Source organism: Bombina bombina, chromosome 6 (genome assembly GCF_027579735.1).
Source record: "Bombina bombina isolate aBomBom1 chromosome 6, aBomBom1.pri, whole genome shotgun sequence".
Taxonomy (NCBI): Eukaryota; Metazoa; Chordata; class Amphibia; order Anura; family Bombinatoridae; genus Bombina; species Bombina bombina.
The window spans coordinates 113,619,948-113,642,272 of record NC_069504.1 but is presented as its reverse complement, the minus strand read 5'-3'; the positions used below and the strand labels follow the sequence as shown (position 1 = coordinate 113,642,272).

Genomic DNA, 22,325 nt, shown 5'->3' with positions numbered 1-22,325 from the left:
AAGATGAACACACTAAGAAATGCAGATCAAAACATGCAAAAATGGGTTTTCAAGTTGTCATGTCTGTTAATGGGACATAGATCTAATTTTTTTTTCTTATGCAGGTCCTAGGCTTACTCCAGAATAGAGCTGATAAAGGTTTATTCAGTTTTGATTCCATAAGGCTGTGACATTCTCTCAGGCTCTGGAAAGACTGTTTATTAAGCAGTTAATGTCTCCATAGGATTTGTATTTGGTTCATTTTGATACAATACATCAACTGTCTTTGAAGTTGTTGGCTTTAAGTCAATGCATCTTGTAGCTCTGTCCACAGCTAGAACAGTATTAGTGTTTGGGGGATAAACAGTTTGTTCTTTCTTTTCTGATTTCACATTTGTTTTGGAAAATGTAAAATGTTTAACAAACAGGCAAAGCATTAATCATAATCATATATGAGCCATTACTCATTATATAATGCATAAGAACAGGCACTGCCACTCTCACTAAGGGCATAGTCCCTCTTTTATGTGCTTACTTGGGTGGTATAACATAAAATTGTAGGTCTCCTTATTACTATCTCTTAATATATCAGTCAGATTAAATGTAAATCAGCCCCCACTATAGGAGCTTTTTTAGGATCAGCTGTGCTTTTATTTATTGGTATGCTATGTACTATTTAACCTTTTCATTTGGGGTATTAGTTGGTATTAAGCTATTCTCCCATAAGGCAACAATCTGACTTTATATTTAGTACCATTTGGAGACTCTCTTTATTTGACACCCTTAATTCAAGCAATTTTTTATCTGTGTGTGTGTGCATTGTCCGACAGTTTTTTTTGTTTTTCATATTATTTAATAGTTATTTGGTTTTGACCTTCATACTTTTTTTTTTATTAATTATAAACAAGAATAGGGCTCTTTTTCTGTTGTGCAACTTTTGTTGCATTTTTGTAAAAAATGGTTACATATCAGCCTGATTCTCTTGTGTTCTGCAGCTTGCTAATTAATGCTATGCGATACAGCTGTCTGAATAACATTTTTTTGTACTCTCTCAATTTTCTCCTTTACCACATTATAACGGTTGAATATAAAGGTACAGTTTACACCTTGTAATACATTTTCGAGCAGTCTTACAATAAATTAACAAACAAGGCTATTTTTTTCTCACTTCTGCCGAAGCCATTGAGGGACAGACATGGAGCAGGATTGGGCGTGTGGAGTCTGCCATGTGCTCTTTCAATTCAAAGAATTGCAGATGACATAAAAAAAAAAGAGTAGCTGAAGGCTAAATCTTCACAGAGCACTTAATCTGGTGATCTGAAAATATATATTTTTTTAAACAGAGATGTTTATGTGATGATATGTGTAATTTATATCTTTAACACTGTCAGGTCCCCAAGAAATCAGTAAGTTGAGAGCCGTAAGTATTGATGAAAACCAGGGGTGGCTAAGAAGTAGTGTATTTTGAACCAAGACTAGAAGAGGAAATGTTAAACATGTTAGTGATGTCATCCAGCACTTGGGTATTTTTCATGAAAGTCCTAGTGTTCTTGATCTACACACCTGGTTTTGACCTCAGCTTGTACCCTGATTTACGTCTCTGGCTTGACCCTTGTTTGTACTCTGCTTGGTGGACTGCTATCCGTGTTGCTGAATATTGGAGCTCTTTAATAGATTATGTCTTTGCCTGCTCCTTCTTCTTAGACGCCTGTTTTTTGCTAATTCTACTGGTTTCCAGTGGCGGCTGGGGAATTTCGAAGATGGTGGTGCACTAGACCCCACCCCTTGAAATAAAGCCCCACCCACTCATATGCCTCGCCTCCACCCATTAGAACCTGCAATCACAACATACACACACATATATACTGTGTGTATATATATATATATATACATACATACACACATACATATACTGTACACGCACATATATATATATATATATATATATATATATACATACAGTATATATATATATATATATATGGGTGTATATATATATATATATATATATATATATATATATATATATATATATATATATGTGTGTTTGTGTGTGTGTGGGGGGTTACAGGTTTCACATATCTGTTGCCAGTTCCCTATGGATGCAAACCATTTTACTATAAGGCTCTTAAGTTCATAGAAAAAATGTTTTTATGAAACTTTGAAAGTTAGTTAAGACAATTTTGCAGGTCTTAATTAGACATGTCATGTCACCACCACCAATTATGTGACTGGGCCAAATACTGTCATAACGCAGAGCTTATTCAGAATCACAGCACAGATCCAGTCATTTATTTGTTGACAGGAGTTTAGAGCACTTCACAACATTAATGCATAGTTCAACATCTGCAGATACACATAGGACAGAACCCTACAGCAAGATATTTAACAAACAGTATGCAATGTCTCAGAGCCCATTTATACACAATAGATGCATGTAATGTATTCACAGACAGGAGTCTCTCATGTATTTCTGAGTACCAACAACAAGGCTTTTAGCATGCAGATTTCCTACAACCTCATCACTGCTACTAACTTGCTGGTTCTCTAGATGTACCTATTTGTGTGCCCATCCCCCATTGGAGAGCAGTACATCACAGAAGCTTTATCTTTCCACAGCTCCACTGAGTGTTAACATCTTAAGCACGCAGCCAGACCTAGGCAGCAGTGCAGACACACACCCTCTCCTGTGATTCTCCAGAGAGGAATTTACGATCTGTAGGGGCCCTGACAGGGAGCAGTAAAGTCACCAGCAGTAAATCACCTGGAGCTTTTACTTTTAACAGCCACGCTGAAAGCTCTCATAGCCAACACGTTGGGGGGGGCCCTGACAGGGAGCGGTAAATCACAGCACATCAGTAATCTTCCCCACACTGCAGCATATAGGATGTAATAGCTAATTAAATCTGGATAAGGATGAGTCACTGCTACTAATCTGGTGTTTAATCGTTTTGACTGAAGTTCAGTCAGAACGATTCAACACCAGATTAGTACTTGTTACTACTTTCTCACCTTTTCTCCATGATGACCCGGTGCTGCTTCTTTCTCACACTGTCCTATTTGGTGTTCTGTCGGACCAGCTGGCTTGTACAATTAATGACCAGATCATGACTGGACCACCTGTGGCATTCTGAAAATCTAGTGTGTACTGTGTTAGTGGGCGCCATTGAGGTGGAGGAGCCTAGTCAAGCGTCATCACGTGACTTCAGTGATGACGTATCCGGACCGGCTTATAACCACCTCACTGGCTCACTCGCACAGGCTGAACTGTGCAATTAAGCCAGTATAGGGATGGGTTGGAGGGTGGTAGTGGCGTCTCAGTGTCTGCATGCAAAGCAATACAGGCAGCTAATGAGACAGACATGTAGACTCTACCACACATGCGGTTAAATAAAGAAAAAACAGTGGAAACATAAAAATATATATATTTTACAACAAAAAAACAGTTTTGCTTTAACTTTTTTGGGGGTATAAATTAAATCTAATTTTTCCAATAGGGGGCTATTGGAAAAATTATATTTTCTTCAGAATTTTTTTCTTCTCCTTCTTTTAACTGGGGGGGGGGTCACGTGCGGGAGTACACAAATGAAGGAGCCTCCACTGCTGGTTTCTGACCCCTGCCTGTTTGCTGACAATTCTCCTGCTCGGCTAGTGTAACGCCAAGTTCTGGTACATCCTTCCTGGTAACGACTTTGGCCTACTTCTGACATTTACTTACAACTCATATCTAGTAAGACTCATTCCTGACTCCAACCAAGGGAATCCCTTATTTGACTTATAAACACACACAGTCATCGGTCGCACATTCATTTATAGTTGCCTGTAATTGGCCTCAGCAGAGAAGGAAAACAAGGTTACAACATGGATTTGCACATTGCTTTTTTAGAAACTAAAGCTTTACACTTATTTTTAAAATATTTTACGCAAATTATATAAGTTTAAAAATCCATCTGCATATTATTCTCAGGTTAACCTTTGCTTTGAATATATAATTCTATCTTGCTTTGATTTAGGGTTAGATTACAAGTAATGAGCTAACGCACGCTTGTTCAAAGATTACATCTGGCGGTGTTTGCGTGCAAGCGAAAAAGCTAAGTAATCTGGCCCTAATGTTTATGTCCTTTTAAGTAATGACCTTTAGCCGAGTCTTCTTTTTTCTGATGGGATTATCAATTAAGTAAGAATAATGTGGCTATTTTTGTCAGGGGAAACAATCTTACAAGCAGTAAGAGCGCAGCACAAATAAATGGACAACAAGCCTTAGTGAGGAGCAGAAAGACCCAAAAAATGATATCTATAAAACCAATACTTTGATATAAATTCCAATACTTGAGGAACCAACAAACACTGATCTAGGTGAAGTTATATTTAAAGATTGTTGTTCTATCATTCTTAGATAAGAATGTCAAGGAAGTTTCCCTACATGGGCTTGATATTATGAGAACCTTATAATATTATCTACTTCCAATGTGTCAATTCCAACAAAAAAATCTCATAAATTCATTTTATGTCCTGAATTAAAGGGATATTAATCTTTTATTCCCAATAAAGTGCCAGATTACGTGTGGCGCGTTAACAGTTACGCGCAAGCGAAAAGAAGTTTATCACTTCTGTTTGCATGCGTCGGGTGTACCGCTCATATTATAAGTTGAAAGTAAACGCGATGGCTGGAGTGCAATTGAAGTTAACACTCATCTGGATATTGCATCCTCAGAACTCTGGTTAATTGTTTTGCAAAAAAAAAAAGTGTCACAAAAATACATTACAGAGCGAGTAGGGTGTTAGGGTTTTTTCCCCACTTTCTTTTTCTCCATTGACTTCTATGGCGGAATACATTAACGCACATGTGCTGTTCGAAGTTTGGCTTTTTTGCACGCATCAGGTTAGTGCGTGAGTGTTTTAATTTCAACTTGTAATTCAAGCGCTACCGTCATGTGCAAAAAGCTTTCTTCTAGTGGAGTTAGCGTGTGAGCAGGAGAGTTAAATACCGCTCAACTCATAATCTGGCCAAAAATGTTTTCTTAGGTACAGTAACAAATACAATACACATTCATTATTTATTTTACTTACCTTTTCTGTACTTCTGCAATCTTTGTACGTAATAACCTGCTTGACCCGGATACATTTTACATAATTCCTTATTATCGCTCAGTTTGCAGCATGACTCTAAATTGGGTAGTAAGTCCTGCTGTCCCTCTTTGATTTATGGTAGTTCTGAACTATAAAGCCCCAAGCCTTAATATTTGGTGTTGGGAAACTTTTCTTTTTTTTTTAATTTAAGATGGGTAGAGGCTGAACAGTGATTGTTTAGATCAGTGCAGGAAGTCATTTAAATCTACCATGTCATTGTTCACAGGCACAGCAAGGGAAAACCAGCAAACAGAGTAAAGGTGGCCAGAATTACTGAACTGGTATCTACTTTTTTGTATGAATTTTAGTCATGTGATCAACCTGTGCATTTACTGAACTTAAACACATTTGACCTCCATCTTCCTTTTAAACACACATGTCCAAGAGACTTCTAGGTATGTGTCCCTGCTTTGCTCGGGATCTGCAAATTCTAACAAAGGTTCCTAACAATACAGCAATTTGAATTGCTCTTAAAACATTAGTTTTCTATGAAGACCTTTTTCCTAAATAATTGACTTACTACAGTGCAAACCCTTCTCTATTGACTTTTAAATACTCCAGATAGACTGATCCTCTACTGATGATTCACCTTCTTCAGCTTTAGCCTTTCAGTTGCTTTTCCACTCCAGGACTGACTTTAACTATGTATTTAACCACTTTGCAGAACTATGCAAGAAGTAGTGCAATAATAAAGTGAGTATTTTGCTTTTGCACTTATGTCCCTTTAGCGAGAAAGTTACAACTTAAGACATGTACCTATTGACCCACGTCAAGTAACTGAATGCTGTACACCACTATCTGCTTGGCAAGGATGTAATACAGCAAAACAATATTTGTGTGACATTTTGTCCCAACTGTAAAAAAAGGCACTTAAGAACAGCCGTACACCAGATGGAAAATATGTAAACTTTGCATCCGAAGGTTAGAGAAAACACAGAGACATAACTTTCACTTTAAAAAGCCAGAGCAAAACCTTTAAACAAATGGTTTAATTTACATTCTTATAAATCGAGAACTATCACACAGTGTAGTTAGTCAAACACATAGTCAAACACATACAGAGCATTGAATAAATACAATCTTTTGCTACACAAAAATTGTTACTCTTTGATCACATAATTTTCCATGATACTGATTTAAAGGGATAAGAAACGCAAAAAAATGTTCTTTTGTGGTTCAGACAGACCATACAATTTAAAAAAAGTTTCCAATTTACTTCTATTGTCAAATTTGCTTTGTTCCCATGTTATTTTTTGTTGAAGAGATACCTAGGTAGGCATCTGCAGCGCTACACAGCAGGAAATACTGCTACCCTCTAGTGCTCTTGAAATTGGATAACATTCTTGCAAAACTGCTGCCATATAGTGCTCTAGAAATGGGCAGGCACCTAAGCTTACATCCCTGATTTTCAACAAAAGAGAAAAAAAACTGATAATAGAAATAAATTAGAAAATTGTTTAAAATCGCATGCTGAATCATGAAAGAAAATTTTAGAGCTTCATATCCCTTTAAGATTCATTCTTTTGCTAAAATCAATACAACAGATATTGCTGTAGTCACAATTTCAATTAATTATTGTTAAAATATATTTCATTGTCATTAAAAACACAGTTAAATATTAGCTGATGCCCTGAAACAAGTATGTCCTTGCAATAAATTTAAATAGATTATAAATAATTTGAAATGATTACAACAGGGTTTTTCATATTTAAAATACAAAAACAAAGAAATATATGTTTTAAGTTTTTTTTTTATGCAGAATGCTTTTCTACACCTTGCTTAATGCCAAGAACGAGGTGTAAAAACCAGTTGAACTGTACAGTCCAGCCTTTGTCTCTGCAGACTTCAATTTGGTCAAGGAAATGCTTTTTTGCGCTGTCTTCGTTCTTTCCAACAGTGAGCGATTCCCGGATATAATCAATATCCTCTTTGCTGGTTAATTGCGGCATCCCAGTCATAAGCATCATAGAGAACAGGATAATCATGAGGTTTTTGTGCTGTCGCAGTGCCAAATACGCCTTTACGCAAACTTCCTAAAAAAAAAAAGCAAACAATGCAACTTTCAGAACAAAATCTATATATTCTGCAGATTTTGGGCTAGATTACAAGTGGAGTACTAATTTATCGCGTGCCCGTAAACGGGAAGTCGCCCGTTTATGGGCACGTAATAAATAACCAGCCACTTGTAATGGCTGGTTAGTTATCATGCGCCCATAAACGAGAAACCTAAAGTTTGTGAAAAAGGTAACGATTTGTTTTATTTGATCACATTTGGCGGATAAATCGTGGCATGAAATATACCAAAATGGTCCTAGATCAATAAGATGTGAAGGGTTATTCAGGGATTCCTGGCAGATAACAGTGTTACAATCGCTAATTTTGAAAAAATAAAATATGGTTTTGAAATAGCAAAGTGCTAGTTGTACTTATTGCCCTATAACTTGCAAAAAAGCAAATAACATTTAAACATTGGGTATTTCTAAACTCAGGACAAAATTTAGAAACTATTTAGCATGGGTGTTTTTTGGTGGTTGTAGATGCGTAAAATATTTTGGGGGTCAAAGTTAGAAAAAGTGCGTGTTTTTCAATTTTTTCATCATATTTTATATTGTTTTTCAAAGTAAATTATAAGATATGATGAAAATAATGGTATCTTTAGAAATTCCATTTAATGATGAGAAAAATGGTATATAATATAAGTGGGTACAGTAAATGAGTAAGAGAAAAATTACAGCTAACTTAACCTGTAACGCAACGTCCACTCAGCACTCAAAAAAATTACGTTTTTGTGTGGGATTTTTTATAGCGCCGGTATTATAGGTTGTGCATTCAGGCTAAAAAGCTTGTGTTACAGCCTATACCGACACAATCCATACCGCCATCTGAGAGCAGTAGTTATGAGTTTTTGTGTAAAAAAAAAAGTTTTACAAAACTCATAACTAAAATGTTACAAATTACACTAACACCCAAAAACTACCCAATAACCCCTAAACCACCATCCTCCCGCATTGCAAAAACTATATTAAACTTATTAATTCCTAACCCGCCGCCCACCCACATCACGACTATTAAATTAATTTATTAACCCCTAATCCGCCGCTCCCCGACATTGCCGACACTAATAAAGTTATTGACCCCTAAACCGCTGGCCCCCCACATCACAAAACACTAAATTAAACTATTAACCCCTAAACCTAACTCCCCCCTAACTTTAAATTAAGATTACAATATTACTATTATTAAATAAATAAAAACTTACCTGTGAAATAAAAATAAACCTAACATTAAACTATAAATTAACCTAACATTACTATTCTAATAAAATAAAAATATAATACCAATTAAAAAAATCCAAAATTACAAAAAAAAATACTACGGCTGGAACCATATGAACAGGACGCTCCGCGCTGGATGTCTTTGCCGCTCCGCACCGCCGGGATGAAAATAGACAGCGTCCCCGCGATGGATGAAGATGACGCCGCCTGGATGAAGACTTCTCTCCGACTGGAGATGGATGTCCGGATTTCAGGAACCTTGAGTAGATATTCTGGGGTTAGTGTAAGGTATATTTTTTTATTTTTTGTGATGTTTTTTTTCTCTCCAGATTATGGTTTGGGCAATTTGAAAAAGAGCTAAATACCCTTTTAAAGGGCAATGAAAAAGAGCTAAATTACCTTTTTAGGGCAATTCCCATACAAATGCCCCTTTAGGGGCAAATGGGTAGCTTAGGTTTTTTTAGAGTTAGGTTTATTTTGGGGGGTTGGTTGGGTGGTGGGTTTTACTGTTGGGGGACTTTGTATTTTTTTTTTACAGGTAAAAGAGCTATTTAACTTAGGGCAATGCCCTACAAAAGGCCATTTTAAGGGTTATTGGTATTTTATTGTAGGCTAGGGGGTGTTTTTTTTGGGGGGGGGGGTTATTTTTTATAGGGCTATTAGATTAGGTGTAATTGTTTTTATTTTTGACAACTTTGTTTATTATTTTTTGTAAGCCTAGTGTTTTTTATTTTTCATAATTTAGTGTTTATTATTTTTTGTAATTTTATATTTTTTTATATTTTTCATAGTGTTCGTTTTTTTTTTTAAAATTTGTCATTTAGATTTTTTAATTATAAGTATTTTTTTATTTTATTAGAATAGTTATGTTATGTTGGTTAATTTATAGTTTAATGGTAGGTTTATTTTGATTTCACAGGTAAGTTTTTATTTATTTAAATATAGTTATATTGTAATTTTAATTTAAAGTTAGGGGGTGTTAGGTTTAGGGGTCAATAGTTTAATTTAGTGTTTTGCAATGTTGGAGGCCAGAGGTTTAGGGGTTCATAGGATTATTTAGTGGCGGCGATGTGGGAGGCCGGAGGTTTAGGGGTTAATAGCTTTATTATAGTGTCGGCGATGTCGGGGAGTGGCGGATTAGGGGTTAATAGCTTTATTAGTGTCGTCGATGTCGGGGAGAGCGGTGGATTAGGGTTTTTTAACTTTATTATAGTGGCGGCAATATCGGGGAGCGGCGGGATAGGGGTTAATAACTTTTATTGTTATTTGTTAGCGATGTTGAAAGTGGCAAATTAGGGGGTAATAACTTTATTTAGGTGTCGGCAATGTCGGGGGCGGCAGATTAGGGGTGTTTAGACTTGGGGTTTATGTTAGGGTGTTAGGTTTTGTGCGGTATGGAGCCTAACGCCACCATAGTGCGCGCACAGCGCTATGGAAAATAAAATAACGTAACTTTTTTGGCGTTAGTTGCGCACCCTGTTAAGCGCAAAACTCGTAATCTAGGTGAGTATCATTATCTCACTTATTTAGTTTTTTTATTATTATTTTATTATTGGAATTTTTATCATGTAATGATCATTTATATATTTTATATATACATTTATATATTTTTTGCACTGCTGCAATTTTAAAATTTTGTAGCCTTACTAGCAATTTGGTGTGTGTATATATTACACAACACCCACTTATATAGGCGCACCTATTAACCTCTTCACCCATGTTTTGGAGGTTGTTGTTATACTTCTACTATTGTATATGCTTCTTTTTGGGATGGACTTGAGTGGGTGGAGCTATGCAAACCGTAAATGGGCGTGGCTCTGCTTTAAAGTGTCCCTGGAACATTTCTTTCAAATGTTTGCAACTATGTAATGTATGGAGGCTCAAAGTAGCTACACAATATTTTTTTAAAAAATTGTGTGTGCGGCTTATGGCCACATTACGGATCCATAGGAAACAACCCTACCCGTTACATGTCGCAAGCTATGGAATCACGTCCTACACTCATTGCTGACAGTCACTGCCTAAGGGAAAGTGACAAACCTGTTAATATGGAACCACTATTTCATTGAAGATTAACTCTCGAGGTTAACTAACAAACGGCTAGATTACGAGTTTTGTTGGTAAAGCCATGCGTTGCTAACGCTCAGTTTCAGCTCACCGCTCACCTACAAACAACGCTGCTATTACAGGTTTTTTTCAACCCGGCGTTAGCCTCTAAAAAGTGAGCGGAGAGCAAAATTTAGCTCCACATCTCACATCAATACCAGCGCTGCTTACGGTAGCGGTGAGCTGGCTGAACGTGCTCGTGCACGATTTCCCCATAGGAAACAATGGGGCTGAGCCGGCTGAAGAAAAAAACACCTAACACCTGCAAAAAAGCAGCGTTCAGCTCATAACGCAGCCCCATTGTTTCCTATGGGGAAATAAAATTTATGTCTACACCTAACACCCTATGAACCCCGAGTCTAAACACCCCTAATCTTACACTTATTAACCCCTAATCTGCCGCCCCGACAATGTCGCCACCTGCATAATATTATGAACCCCTAATCTGCCTCTCTGGACACCGCCGCAACCTACATTATACTAATGAACCCCTAATCTGCTGCCCCCAACATCGCCGAACCCTACATTATATTTATTAACCCCTAATCTGCCGCCCCAATGTCGCCGCAACTATATTAAATGTATTAACCCCTAACACCTAACACTACACTGTCATTAAATTAATTACCTAAACTACCTACAATTAATTACAATTAAATTAAATAAACTAAAGTACAAAAAAACAACAAACACTAAATTACAGAAAATAAAAAAATAATTAAAATTTTTTAAAACTAATTACACCTACTCTAATCCCCCTAATAAAATAAAAAAGCCCCCCAAAATAATAAAATTCCCTACCCTATACTAAATTACAAAGAGCCCTTAAAAAGGGCCTTTTGCGGTGCATTGCCCCAAAGTAATCAGCTCTTTACCTGTAAAAAAAATACAATAGCCCCCCAACATTAAAACCCACCACCCACACACCCAACCCTACTCTAAAACCACCCAATCCCCCCTTAATAAAACCTAACACTAACCCCCTGAAGATCACCCTACCTTGAGACGTCTTCTCCCATCCGGGTACAAGTGGACCTCCAGAGGGGCAGAAGTCTTCATCCGATCTGGGCAGAAGAGGTCCTCCAGACGGCCAGAAGTCTTCATCCAGGCGGCATCTTCTATCTTCATCCATCTGGAGCGGAGCGGGTCCATCTTCAATCCAGCCAACGCGGAGCATCCTCTTCCAACGAAGTCCAACTGACGAATGAAGGTTCCTTTAAATGACGTCATCCAAGATGGCGTCCCTTGAATTCCGATTGGCTGATAGGATTCTATCAGCTAATTGGAATTAAGGTAGGAAAAATCCTATTGGCTGATCCAATCAGCCAATAGGATTGAGCTCGCATTCTATTGGCTGTTCCAATCAGATATGCAAATTAGATATGCAAATTCTCAGTTTTTTTTGCTTCAAAATACTGTTTTGACACAGCGATCCTTTTAACAGGATTATGACAGCAAACCAGAAATCACTCACTAGACAAGCCTGTTTCGTTCTTTTTGGAACTCATCAGTAGGAGATAGATTTCTGGTTGCTGCATTGGTAAAGCTATTTTCATGGTTAAACCAAAATTAATTTTTTTTGCATATCTAATTTGCATATCTTACCCATAATTCTCTTGTGCATTGGTAACATTGTATATTAAGAATTTCTGGGGAAAAGCAAGTGGGGATACTTGCCTAGATGTGCTAATTTTCTATGCAAATATTTACATTGATTTAATTTTGAGACATGGAGGATTTTAATTTCAGTTTTTTATCTCCCCCCATAATTTTAATATATATATATATATATATATATATGTATATATATATATATATATATATATACACACACATATATATACATATATATATATATATATATACATATATATATATACACACACACAAATACATTCATATATATATATATACACACACACACACACACACATACATATACAGTACATGTCTAAATATGTGTATGTATGTTTACTCACTAAATACAGCTACTCTTGTAATCTGACCCTTTGAAGTACGTGTACCTTCTTTAAGAGTTAAGAACCAAAAAAATGCATATAAACGTGTTTTACTGAATTTCTTTTTTTTTTAATATTGAGTTTCCTATAAACTTATAACAATATATGTAAACATACAAAATTGCTCACATTAGTTCTAACAGTCCATAAAGAGGAAAGTTGAGTTTCCCCATATTCCTCTGTGTACAAGAAGATTTTATATAATAATATAATTTAGAGGTTTTATATCAAAGACTGGACATGCTCAGATGGAGATAATGAAATAGAGTTTTACAGAATTACATTTGGCTGTGATAACAAGCGTACAGCTGCAGTACTGAATAGTTTATTTTAGATGACGCAGTGTGTTTAAACAGTACACTCTAGTGACATAAACAGCACTGCAGTAAAAAGTAACAATCAAAACATCTAAACCATTATATGCTTATTTTACCCAGTATTCTCTTGTTTATTTTTTTAATGTTGGTTTGTCATTTTGTTTTTTTTGGTAGGTTAAATAGTAGATCGAAAAAACTGTAAACTAAGAGATGGTAAACTTTTCAAAATATTACAATATGGCAGCAATATTCAAGCAACTTTTCAAAACACTGTATAATTATAAAAACATTTACTTCTCATTCTTGATATTAGATTGCCCTGGGCGCTTCTCCTTAAATAATCTTTTTCAGAAGTGTGCTCAGCTGTCACAGTAAGGACTAATCAGATACAGCGAGAAAAGACATTGGCTCAGATTACAAGTAGAGTGCTAATGATAATGTGGGTCGTGATATCAATATCGCTCGACTGCGCTCGAAAAAATTGATATTGCAAGTCCATGGTAAAACAGATTTACCAGAGAAGGATTAGCGCGGCCAACTGTGCTTTAGTGTGTTCTAAACTTTCAAAGGATGTCAAGACCATACTAAATATTTCTGATATTACAAGTTGAAAGTTATGGATTGAGCTCTAGCACAAGCCAAAATAGTGCTAGAAGAATTAGTGCAATCTGAAGAGTTAAAATAAAAGTTTCACAAATCACATATTTCAAGTCGGGTTAGCGCACTTGAGAAAATGCAATTGGGTTTACGTGTGCTCCATCGCAGTCTTAAGAGGGAATACGTTAACACAGTTGCGATATTCCAAGTTCGGCTTTTTGCGTGCGTCAAATTAGCATGTGAGTGAAAACTTTTTACTTTCTCTATGCGCAATACCTGACGCAAGCAAAAAGCCGAAATCCAGCAGAGTTCATTTATGGTATTACAAGTTAGTCGCAATGCGAATGCGACTTCGTGTTCGTATTGAATGGAAGCATTGCGCTCACGAGAGGGGGTGCTTCTATAGGCTCCAATTGGAGCCTCGTATATGATTATATACATATATATTTATGTGTTAATATGTGTATACACATATATATTTAAGATATGCTGCTCATCGTTGCGTGACTTACCCCCTTTGCTGAGCGAGGCTCCCATTGGTGCCTATGGAAGCACCCCCTCTCGTGATCGCAATGCTTCCATGCAATGCGAATGTGAGGTTGTGTTCACATTGCACATAACTTGTAATACCAGGGCACATTTGCGTGCGCTATTACTAGGGGGAGCGCAAATATCGCCCTTGCAAAAGTGGCATTTTGTGCTCCACTTGTAATCTAGCCCTTACTCGGCTACTTGAAAATGCAGTGCTTCATTTTCCCTTAAAATAAAATCTACATTTTGCATTGTTTCTTTTGTCTATCTTATCTTTATTTCATCCTTTTTTTTTACATTTGTTTTTAATAGATTTTTATTTTTAAAATACCTGAAACTTGTGAAAATATTGGCTGGTCTTCTTTCCTGAAGTTCCCATTACATGAAGGAAATCCGGGGTTAAGACAAATGGTACCCTTTCCTTGTTAATTCCTAAAAAGCTCTTGTAGTTACCAAGGATATGCCCAAAATCTATATGAAAAAGGTTACCTGGAAAAAAAAACCCCATATAAATGGGGACAGATTAGTTAAATATACCCACTCCCTCTTTCATTATATTTTATACTACCTTTCCAATTTACATCTGTTATCAATTTTCCTTAGTTCTCTTGGTATTCTTTGTTAAAGATTAATCCTAGGCTAGTTTAGGAACATGTGCACGTGTCTCTATCCATGCAACAAAGTTTATAGCAATGTTATACATTATTACAAACACTGCTGCCATAAACTACTAAAGAAACGTACATGCTCTTAAACTCCTACCCCACCTACCTAAATGTATTCTTCAACAAAGGATACCAAGAGAGCAAAGTAAATTTGATACAAGAGAAGAAAATTAGAAAGTTGTTTAAAATTTCATGCTGCATTTAAATCATGAAAATGTAATTTTGACTTCAATGCCTTTAAATGTTCCACTTAAACAATTCTGTTATCTGACACTCTTAACACTGATAATCCTGATGGTATTAATAAATGATATGACTACACACAAATAAGAAAAAAAAATCCTTTCGTACATATTGACTTTATCATTGCCATACAATGTGCAAGTTTAGAATGTGTAATTATGTCCCCTGCTGCCGTATAGTAGGCAGAAAACATAAGTTCTCATAAAAGCAGTTTTACAATTAAAAAAATGCATATAGTGAAAACTGTACATCTAATTAAATGTGCGTATCAAATGTAACATTTTTGTCCCTTTAAAAAAATAATGTGATTATATTAGGACATTATTGTGTAATGAGTGTGACTGTAATTTTAAAAATGGGTTTGGTGCAGAGAAATAAATGCAACATTGATATTCTGGGACACATTCACAGAAAAGCATAGGCTTAGTTTAACCCATGTTCCATTTCCCACGTCATTGTGCCATTATTAGGCATTTAATATTTTATTAGAGATGAAATATTTAAAGGTATCTTGCATGGAAGGCAGAATTGTAAGATAAAAACTGTGTGTACCAAATAGAATTCTTCTTCATTTGTTCAAACCCCACAAATCTACAATCAATTCTGTCACTAGCTTACCTGATTCTGTTACCATTATATTGTCGTTATGTCTGTCCCCAATTCCGAGAACAAATGTTGCAACGCAGTATCCAGCACACGAATGTACGAATCGTTCAACTGCTGCCGTCAGCTGTTAGGAAACAGAACATTTGTTGGGATCTCTGGTCACCATGCTCAATGACTCAATGTTGGAAGCAACATTTCATGAAACTGACATCAAAGTGGAGCATTAACATTACTTTTACTGCTTACTCTTTGTATAAATAACAAATTAGCTCACTTGAAGACTTCAGTGTAGTCAGCATCTTTTCCATATCTATTTTTGTGTTACTGACAAATAACCCAACTGAAGATAGATCAGTTTAGGCCTTGCTGTGCAACATGATGGCTCAGGTGATGTAGCCAATCAGAGGTTTTATCACTGATACATTATGTGGCATAAAAGAACACACGTAAGATCACTTCTTGTCTAGGAAGAGACTGAAGCATAACTGAAGATAAGCAAGATACAGTAACACTACTGACTTATGTTTTTTGGTAGTTTATGGACTCCATTAAAGGGACACTGAAACCAATTTTTTTCTTTCGTGATTCAGATAGAGCATGCAATTTTAAGCAACTTTCTAATTTACTCCTATTATCAATTTTTCTTTGTTTATTTGAAAAAGAAGGCATCTAAGCTATTTTTTTGGTTCAGAACCATGGAAAGCACTTGTTTATTGGTGGGTGAATTTATCCACCAATCAGCAAGAACAACACAGTGTGTTCACCAAAAATGGGCCGGCATCTAAACTTACATTCTTGCATTTCAAATAAAGATACCAAGAGAATGAAGAAAATGTCATAATAGGAGTAAATTAGAAAGTTGCTTAAAATTGTATGCTCTATCTGAATCACGAAAAAAAAAATTTGGGTTCAGTGTCCCTTTAAATTAAAGGGATATGAAACCCACATTTTTTTCTTTCCTGATTCAGATGCTGAAACGCGTAAGTTAAGTTTACTACATTTTAATTTGCCAATAAAAGAATCAAGTTTTTAACCGGGAGTGCTGACATTTTTCCCTTTTGCATTATTCAGACAGAGCATGCAATTTTAAGCAACTTTCTAATTTACTCCTATAATCAACTTTACTTTTTTCTCTTGGTATCTTTATTTGAAAAGCAAGAATGTAAACTTAGAAGCTGGCCCACTTGTGGCTCAGAATCCTGGGTAGCGCTTGCTGATTGGTGGCTACATTTATCCACCAGTCAGCAAGTGCTACTCTGGTTCTGAACCAAAAATGTGCTGGCTCCTAAGCTTACATTCCTGCTTTTCAAATAAAGATACAAAGTGAACAAAGAAAAATTGATAATAGGAGTAAATTAGAAAGTTGATTAAAATTGCATGCTCTATCCGAATTATGGAAGAAAAAAAAATGGGTTTCATGTCGCTTTAATGCAGAAGCATAAAATGAAGTAATAATTATTTATGCACATGATGCCCATTTAATAATGGTAAAATCAAGTTATTGCAATACAGAAGTTAATCTATAGTGATAAAGGCTACATGCAGACTACAGTTTCTCAAAGTGATATATGAAGGAAACTTTTAAAGGAACACCAATAAATTTAAAGTATTTAGATTCATAATGGGAGCCCCTTAGATCTGTTTTTTTTTTAATTTGTATATTTTTTACAGTGACATTATGGCACTATTCTTCTTGGAAATAATATATTGTATTTAAAGGGACAGTCTAGTCAAAATTAAACTTTCATGATTCAGATAGGGAATGCAATTTCCAACTTTCCAATTCACCTTTATCATCAAATTTGCTTTGTTCTCTTGGTATTCTTTTTTAAACCTAGGTAGGCTCATATGCTAATTTTTAAGCCCTTGAAGGCCGCCCCTTATTTCAATGCATTTGGCAGTTTTTCACAGCTAGAGGGTGTTATTTCATGTGTGCCATACAGATAACATTGTGACCACGCCCGTAGAGTTACAAATGAGAGGGCACTAATTGGCTAAATGCAAGTCTGTCAAAAGAACTGACAAAAGGAGGCAGTCTGCAAAGGCTTAGATACAAGGTAATCACTGAGGTAAAAAAAGTATATTAATATAATCGTGTTGGTTATGCAAAACTGGTGAATGGGTAATAAAGGGATTATCTATCTTTTTAAACAATAACAATTCTGGAGTAGACTGTCCCTTTAAGGAAATTTTGTTTGAAAAATATTCCCCTGTGCCCTTAAAGGGACATAATACTCATATGCTAAATCACTTGAAACTGATGCAGTATAACTGTAAAAAGCTGACAGGAAAATATCACCTGAGCATTTTTTTTTTTTTAAATTTTTTTTTATTAAAGGAAACAGAGCAGTTACAACAACACAAGTCAATTCTTATAATCAATGGACAGCAAGTTTGTTTTACAGATGGTTATACATGACGTTAGAATACAGTATCCTTGTAAAAGCAATAAGTCCATAAGGCTGTAACCATATCTCCAACGTCTACGTTTCAATGTGCGCTCCGTTCCTTTAAGAACTTTTTCCAATTATTTTAAACCTCTAATAACTATTTACATTTTAACAATTAACCATTAACAGTTGACTCTCTGGTATTTCTGTTCCTGATCACAAGCCGGACGTAGAGAAGGGGGAATGGAAGGGAAATAGGGATGGGGGAAAAAACAAAAAAACCCTCTACATACGTAGCTCAGAACAACATTACCTCTAAAGGATCATGAGTCTGTGCAGTGTTTACTGTATGTTGCCTCCCCTCCCTTATATTTATTTGTAACATTGCTTCCAGGTGGGCAAAGGGTTTCAGTACCTGACTCTGTATGTGTGGATCCAATGTGTCTATATATATTTTCCACTTCTGAAGAAAGGGGCGCAGTCTGCATGCTGTGTCAAGTCTAACATCATATTGTTCAACAAAAAGTTGTTTAAGTAGCAGGTGTTTTAGTTGTGCTATTGTCGGTGTTTGTCTGGTGATCCATCTTTTGAGAATATAGTGAAAGGAATTTATGTAACTTCCTATGCGCGTCATCCCATTTTAACAGGAAAATTTCCGCTTCTGTGAATTCAATCTCTATCTGATATGTAATCTTTAGCCAATACTTGCATTGACCCCAGAACCTCCTGACCCTCGGGCATGCGTAAAAATAATGCTGGAATGACGGTGCTACCACTCCACATTTAATGCAGTGGTCCGGGACTCGCCGGTCCCATTTTGATAGTCTGTGTGGTGTAACATAATCCATATGTAGGATTCTGACCTGTGTTTCTCTATGTGATATTGCCAATGTTGCCTGTTTTGTTCTTTCTAGGCTCTCTTTTATGTCTTGTACCGTCAGATCCAATGAACAATTATTGTTTTGTTTTAGCCTCATGTTCGTTAAGATCATAGGTTCTTTTTGTTGCAGAAGACGTGTGTAAATGTGGGACAGCGAGAATGACCCCACCCGGAATAGTGTCTGCGCTATCGCAAAAGGTGATGCCTCCCAAAACCCTGCATTCGATAATTGTAGTGACCCCACATAATGCCTCAACGGCAAATAGGCATAAAAGTGTCCATTTGGAACTTGAAATTTAGTTTTTAATTCTTGAAATGAACGAACTGTATGTTGTAATGGGTCCAGTACGTCTCCGATTACTTTCAGACCCGCCCTTTTCCACTCTCGGAAGGGCTCCTGGTCCAACCCAGCCGAAAGTCTGGATTTCATAATATTGGGATGAATTTTATTTGGGGGGGGGGGGGGGGAGTTAGTCTTTAGATATTTATGTATCTTGTGCCAGGCCCTTAGTGGGTCTTTATATGTCACACTGTTGAGAATTTCAGCGGGGAGTGTCTTTCCATTTCCATAGGGTAGATATGCCAGCGAAATGGGTGCCACTACCGCCATCTCAAGCTTGTCATCCCCGAAGTGTCCCGTGCTCATTTGCCAGTCTATTACCAGCCTAGCCAGTGCACCTGAGCATTTCTATGTAAAAAAGGAAGATATTTTACCTCACAATCTCCTCAGCTCAGCAGAGAAAGTTCTGTGTAAAAAGTTATACTCAGCTGCAGCTCAGCTGCAGGTAAAAATAAATAAATGAAGAAATGAACAGCAGTCAATCAGCATCAGCAGTGCTGAGGTCATGAACTCTTTTACTGTGATCTCATGAGATTTCATAGTAAACTTCCTTAAACTGAATTGGGAAATAAGATGAGAGTGCACGAGGCTCATACCTTCGGCTGTCCCGGGACAGACATACTGATATGCTGCTTAGAAGTCCTTTACAATGGGATGTGGCTACTGAGGAACTTTTGAGGTAAAATATCTTTCTTTTTTACATAGAGATGTTCAGGTGATATTTTCTAGTCAGCTTTTTACAGCTATGCTGCATCACTTTCAAGTGTTTAAACATTTGGGTATTATGTCCCTTTAACACTGTAGAGTAGTCGGCACAGGGAGGAGTAGCAACCAATAAGAAAAGAGTGAAGCTGTCACATGACCAAATTAAATCAGCCAGCCCCTAAATGGAGAGGCCAGAGTTTGGAAGCAAACTGCTGAAACTTTCTAAGTTCCTGTGAAAAGTTTTATGAACAGTATTCTTTATGGATTATTGAGAGATTAATAGTAATGTGGGATATACGGTAGAACTGGATTTTTATATATACACATTTGGATAAAAACTAAGAGTTCAGAATTGGAATATCAAATAAAGAATTTTGTGCCAGCACTCCTGTATAAAAGCATAAAGTCTCTTTTATTGGGGTGTTATTTCCACAAATGAAATAGCAACATTTTGGGCTACAAACAGCCATTAACCCCTTAACGACCGACGACGTATGCCATACGTCCTCAAAAAAAAAAGCACTTAACGACCGAGGACGTATGGCATACGTCGTCGGTTTAACAGAGCACTGGAAGCGATCGAAATCGCTTCCAGCTGCTCTAACAGTATTGCAGGCTTGCCTTGAGGTCTAGGCATCCTGCAATACTGTTCCCGAGTGCCGGGACCGGATTGATCACTCCCCCACGAGTGATCACTTCCGGTTTCGCTCCACGTGGAGCCCGGCAGTGTTTCAGAGCATCGGAAGCGATCGGACACGCTTCCGATGCTCTGCTTGTGTGCTAAGTGCCTCGGTGGGTCGAGGCACTTAGTTGGTTATTAAATATTAAATGAAAAAAAAAAACGGATAAATAAAAAAAAAAGCCCAAATAGCCCCCCCCCTCCCCCTTCACTAGGCATCCAAGATGGCGATGCCCAGTGCATCATGGGGCCTCTGGGGGTGTCCCTAGCCTGCATCATCATAGGGGCAAGCTAGGGTCACCCAATCTGAGCCTCCCACCCTAAAAAAATAAATAATAATAAAATACCCCATTTGTCTGATCATGTCAATATTTGTAAATATCGACTATGATCAGTGTGGATCTCCCTCCCTCTCCTCACTTGCCATTTTGTTGGAGAGAGAGAGAGACCTGTATTTAGCAGAGAGAGAGATTTATTTCTTTTATTTGTTAAAAAATATAGAACCAAAGGCTCTTTTCAGAGCCATTAACCCCTAGCTTGCCAGTGATCACTATATATCACTGGCAGTAGCATAGGTGCACTTTTTTTTTGCTGCATTTTGCCGTCTGTGCATTTTTTTAGGGGTTAATTTTGTTGTTGTAATTTTTTAAAAACCCAAAGGCTGTTTTCAGAAACATTTAGTTAATTTAATTTAATTTTCAGAGCCATTAACCCCTAGCTTGCCAGTGATCACTATATATCACTGGCAGTAGCATAGGTGCACTTTTTTTTTGCTGCATTTTGCTGCCTGTGCATTTTTTTAGGGGTTAATTTTGTTGTTGTAATTTTTTAAAAACCCAAAGGCTCTTTTCAGAAACATTTAGTTAATTTAATTTTCAGAGCCATTAACCCCTAGCTTGCCAGTGATTGCTATAAATCACTGGCAGTTGCATAGCTGTACTTTTTTGCTGTCTGTGCATTTTTTTAGGGTTTAATTTTGTTGTTGTAATTTTTTAAAAACCCAAAGGCTCTTTTCAGAAACATTTAGTTAATTTAATTTAATTTTCAGAGCCATTAACCCCTAGCTTGCCAGTGATCGCTATAAATCACTGGCAGTAGCATAGCTGTACTTTTTTGCTAGTTAATTTAGTTAATTTAATTTAATTTTCAGAGCCATTAACCCCTAGCTTGCCAGTGATCGCTATAAATCACTGGCAGTTGCATAGCTGTACTTTTTTGCTGTCTGTGCATTTTTTTAGGGGTTAATTTTGTTGTTGTAATTTTTTAAAAACCCAAAGGCTCTTTTCAGAAACATTTAGTTAATTTAATTTTCAGAGCCATTAACCCCTAGCTTGCCAGTGATCGCTATAAATCACTGGCAGTAGCATAGCTGTACTTTTTTGCTAGTTAATTTAGTTAATTAATTTAGTTAATTTAATTTTTTTTAGTAATTGTTTTCTGTCACAGATACAAAAATGTCACAGAAAAGATATAGTGCTGAGGAGGCGTATGCCATCCTTGCGTCAGAGTCAGATGCCTCTATTTCTGACTCAGACCCCAATTTTGACCCTGCCATGTGCTCAGATACATCACTAGATGCAGTCTCAACTGATAGTGATGTATCTGTGGCTGCTAGCCCCCCTGCCAGCCCCCCTGCTACCCCCCCTGCTAGAAGGAGGCGTGTTGCTGCCATTGCTGCTGAAGAGTGGGTAACGCCTCATCTCCAGAGGCCAGATATCCCACCCTTCACAGCAAATGCTGGCATAAAGATGTGGCAGGTTTTAGCCCCCAGCAGTTTCTGGAAGTGTTTCTGGGCGATGATATATTGGGGAACATTGTCGCCCAAACTAATTTATATGCCCATCAGTTCCGTGCTGCAAAGCCT

The 22,325-nt window shown here is 36.9% G+C and overlaps 1 protein-coding gene across 2 annotated transcripts in view; it reads right to left on the bottom strand.

Annotated features, from left to right (window-relative positions):
• Positions 1-6,055: 6,055 nt before the first annotated feature.
• Positions 6,056-22,325, bottom strand: part of PIK3CG (phosphatidylinositol-4,5-bisphosphate 3-kinase catalytic subunit gamma) — a 190,865-nt gene continuing 174,595 nt past the window's right edge. For both annotated transcript variants that reach the window (XM_053716569.1, XM_053716570.1), the window contains exons 9-11: positions 15,480-15,591; positions 14,285-14,442; positions 6,056-7,142 (exon numbers count right to left, since the gene is read on the bottom strand). In XM_053716569.1, coding sequence (XP_053572544.1) covers positions 6,861-7,142; positions 14,285-14,442; positions 15,480-15,591 — 552 coding nt within the window. In that variant the 3' untranslated portion in view covers positions 6,056-6,860. The remainder of the gene's footprint in view (positions 7,143-14,284; positions 14,443-15,479; positions 15,592-22,325) is intronic.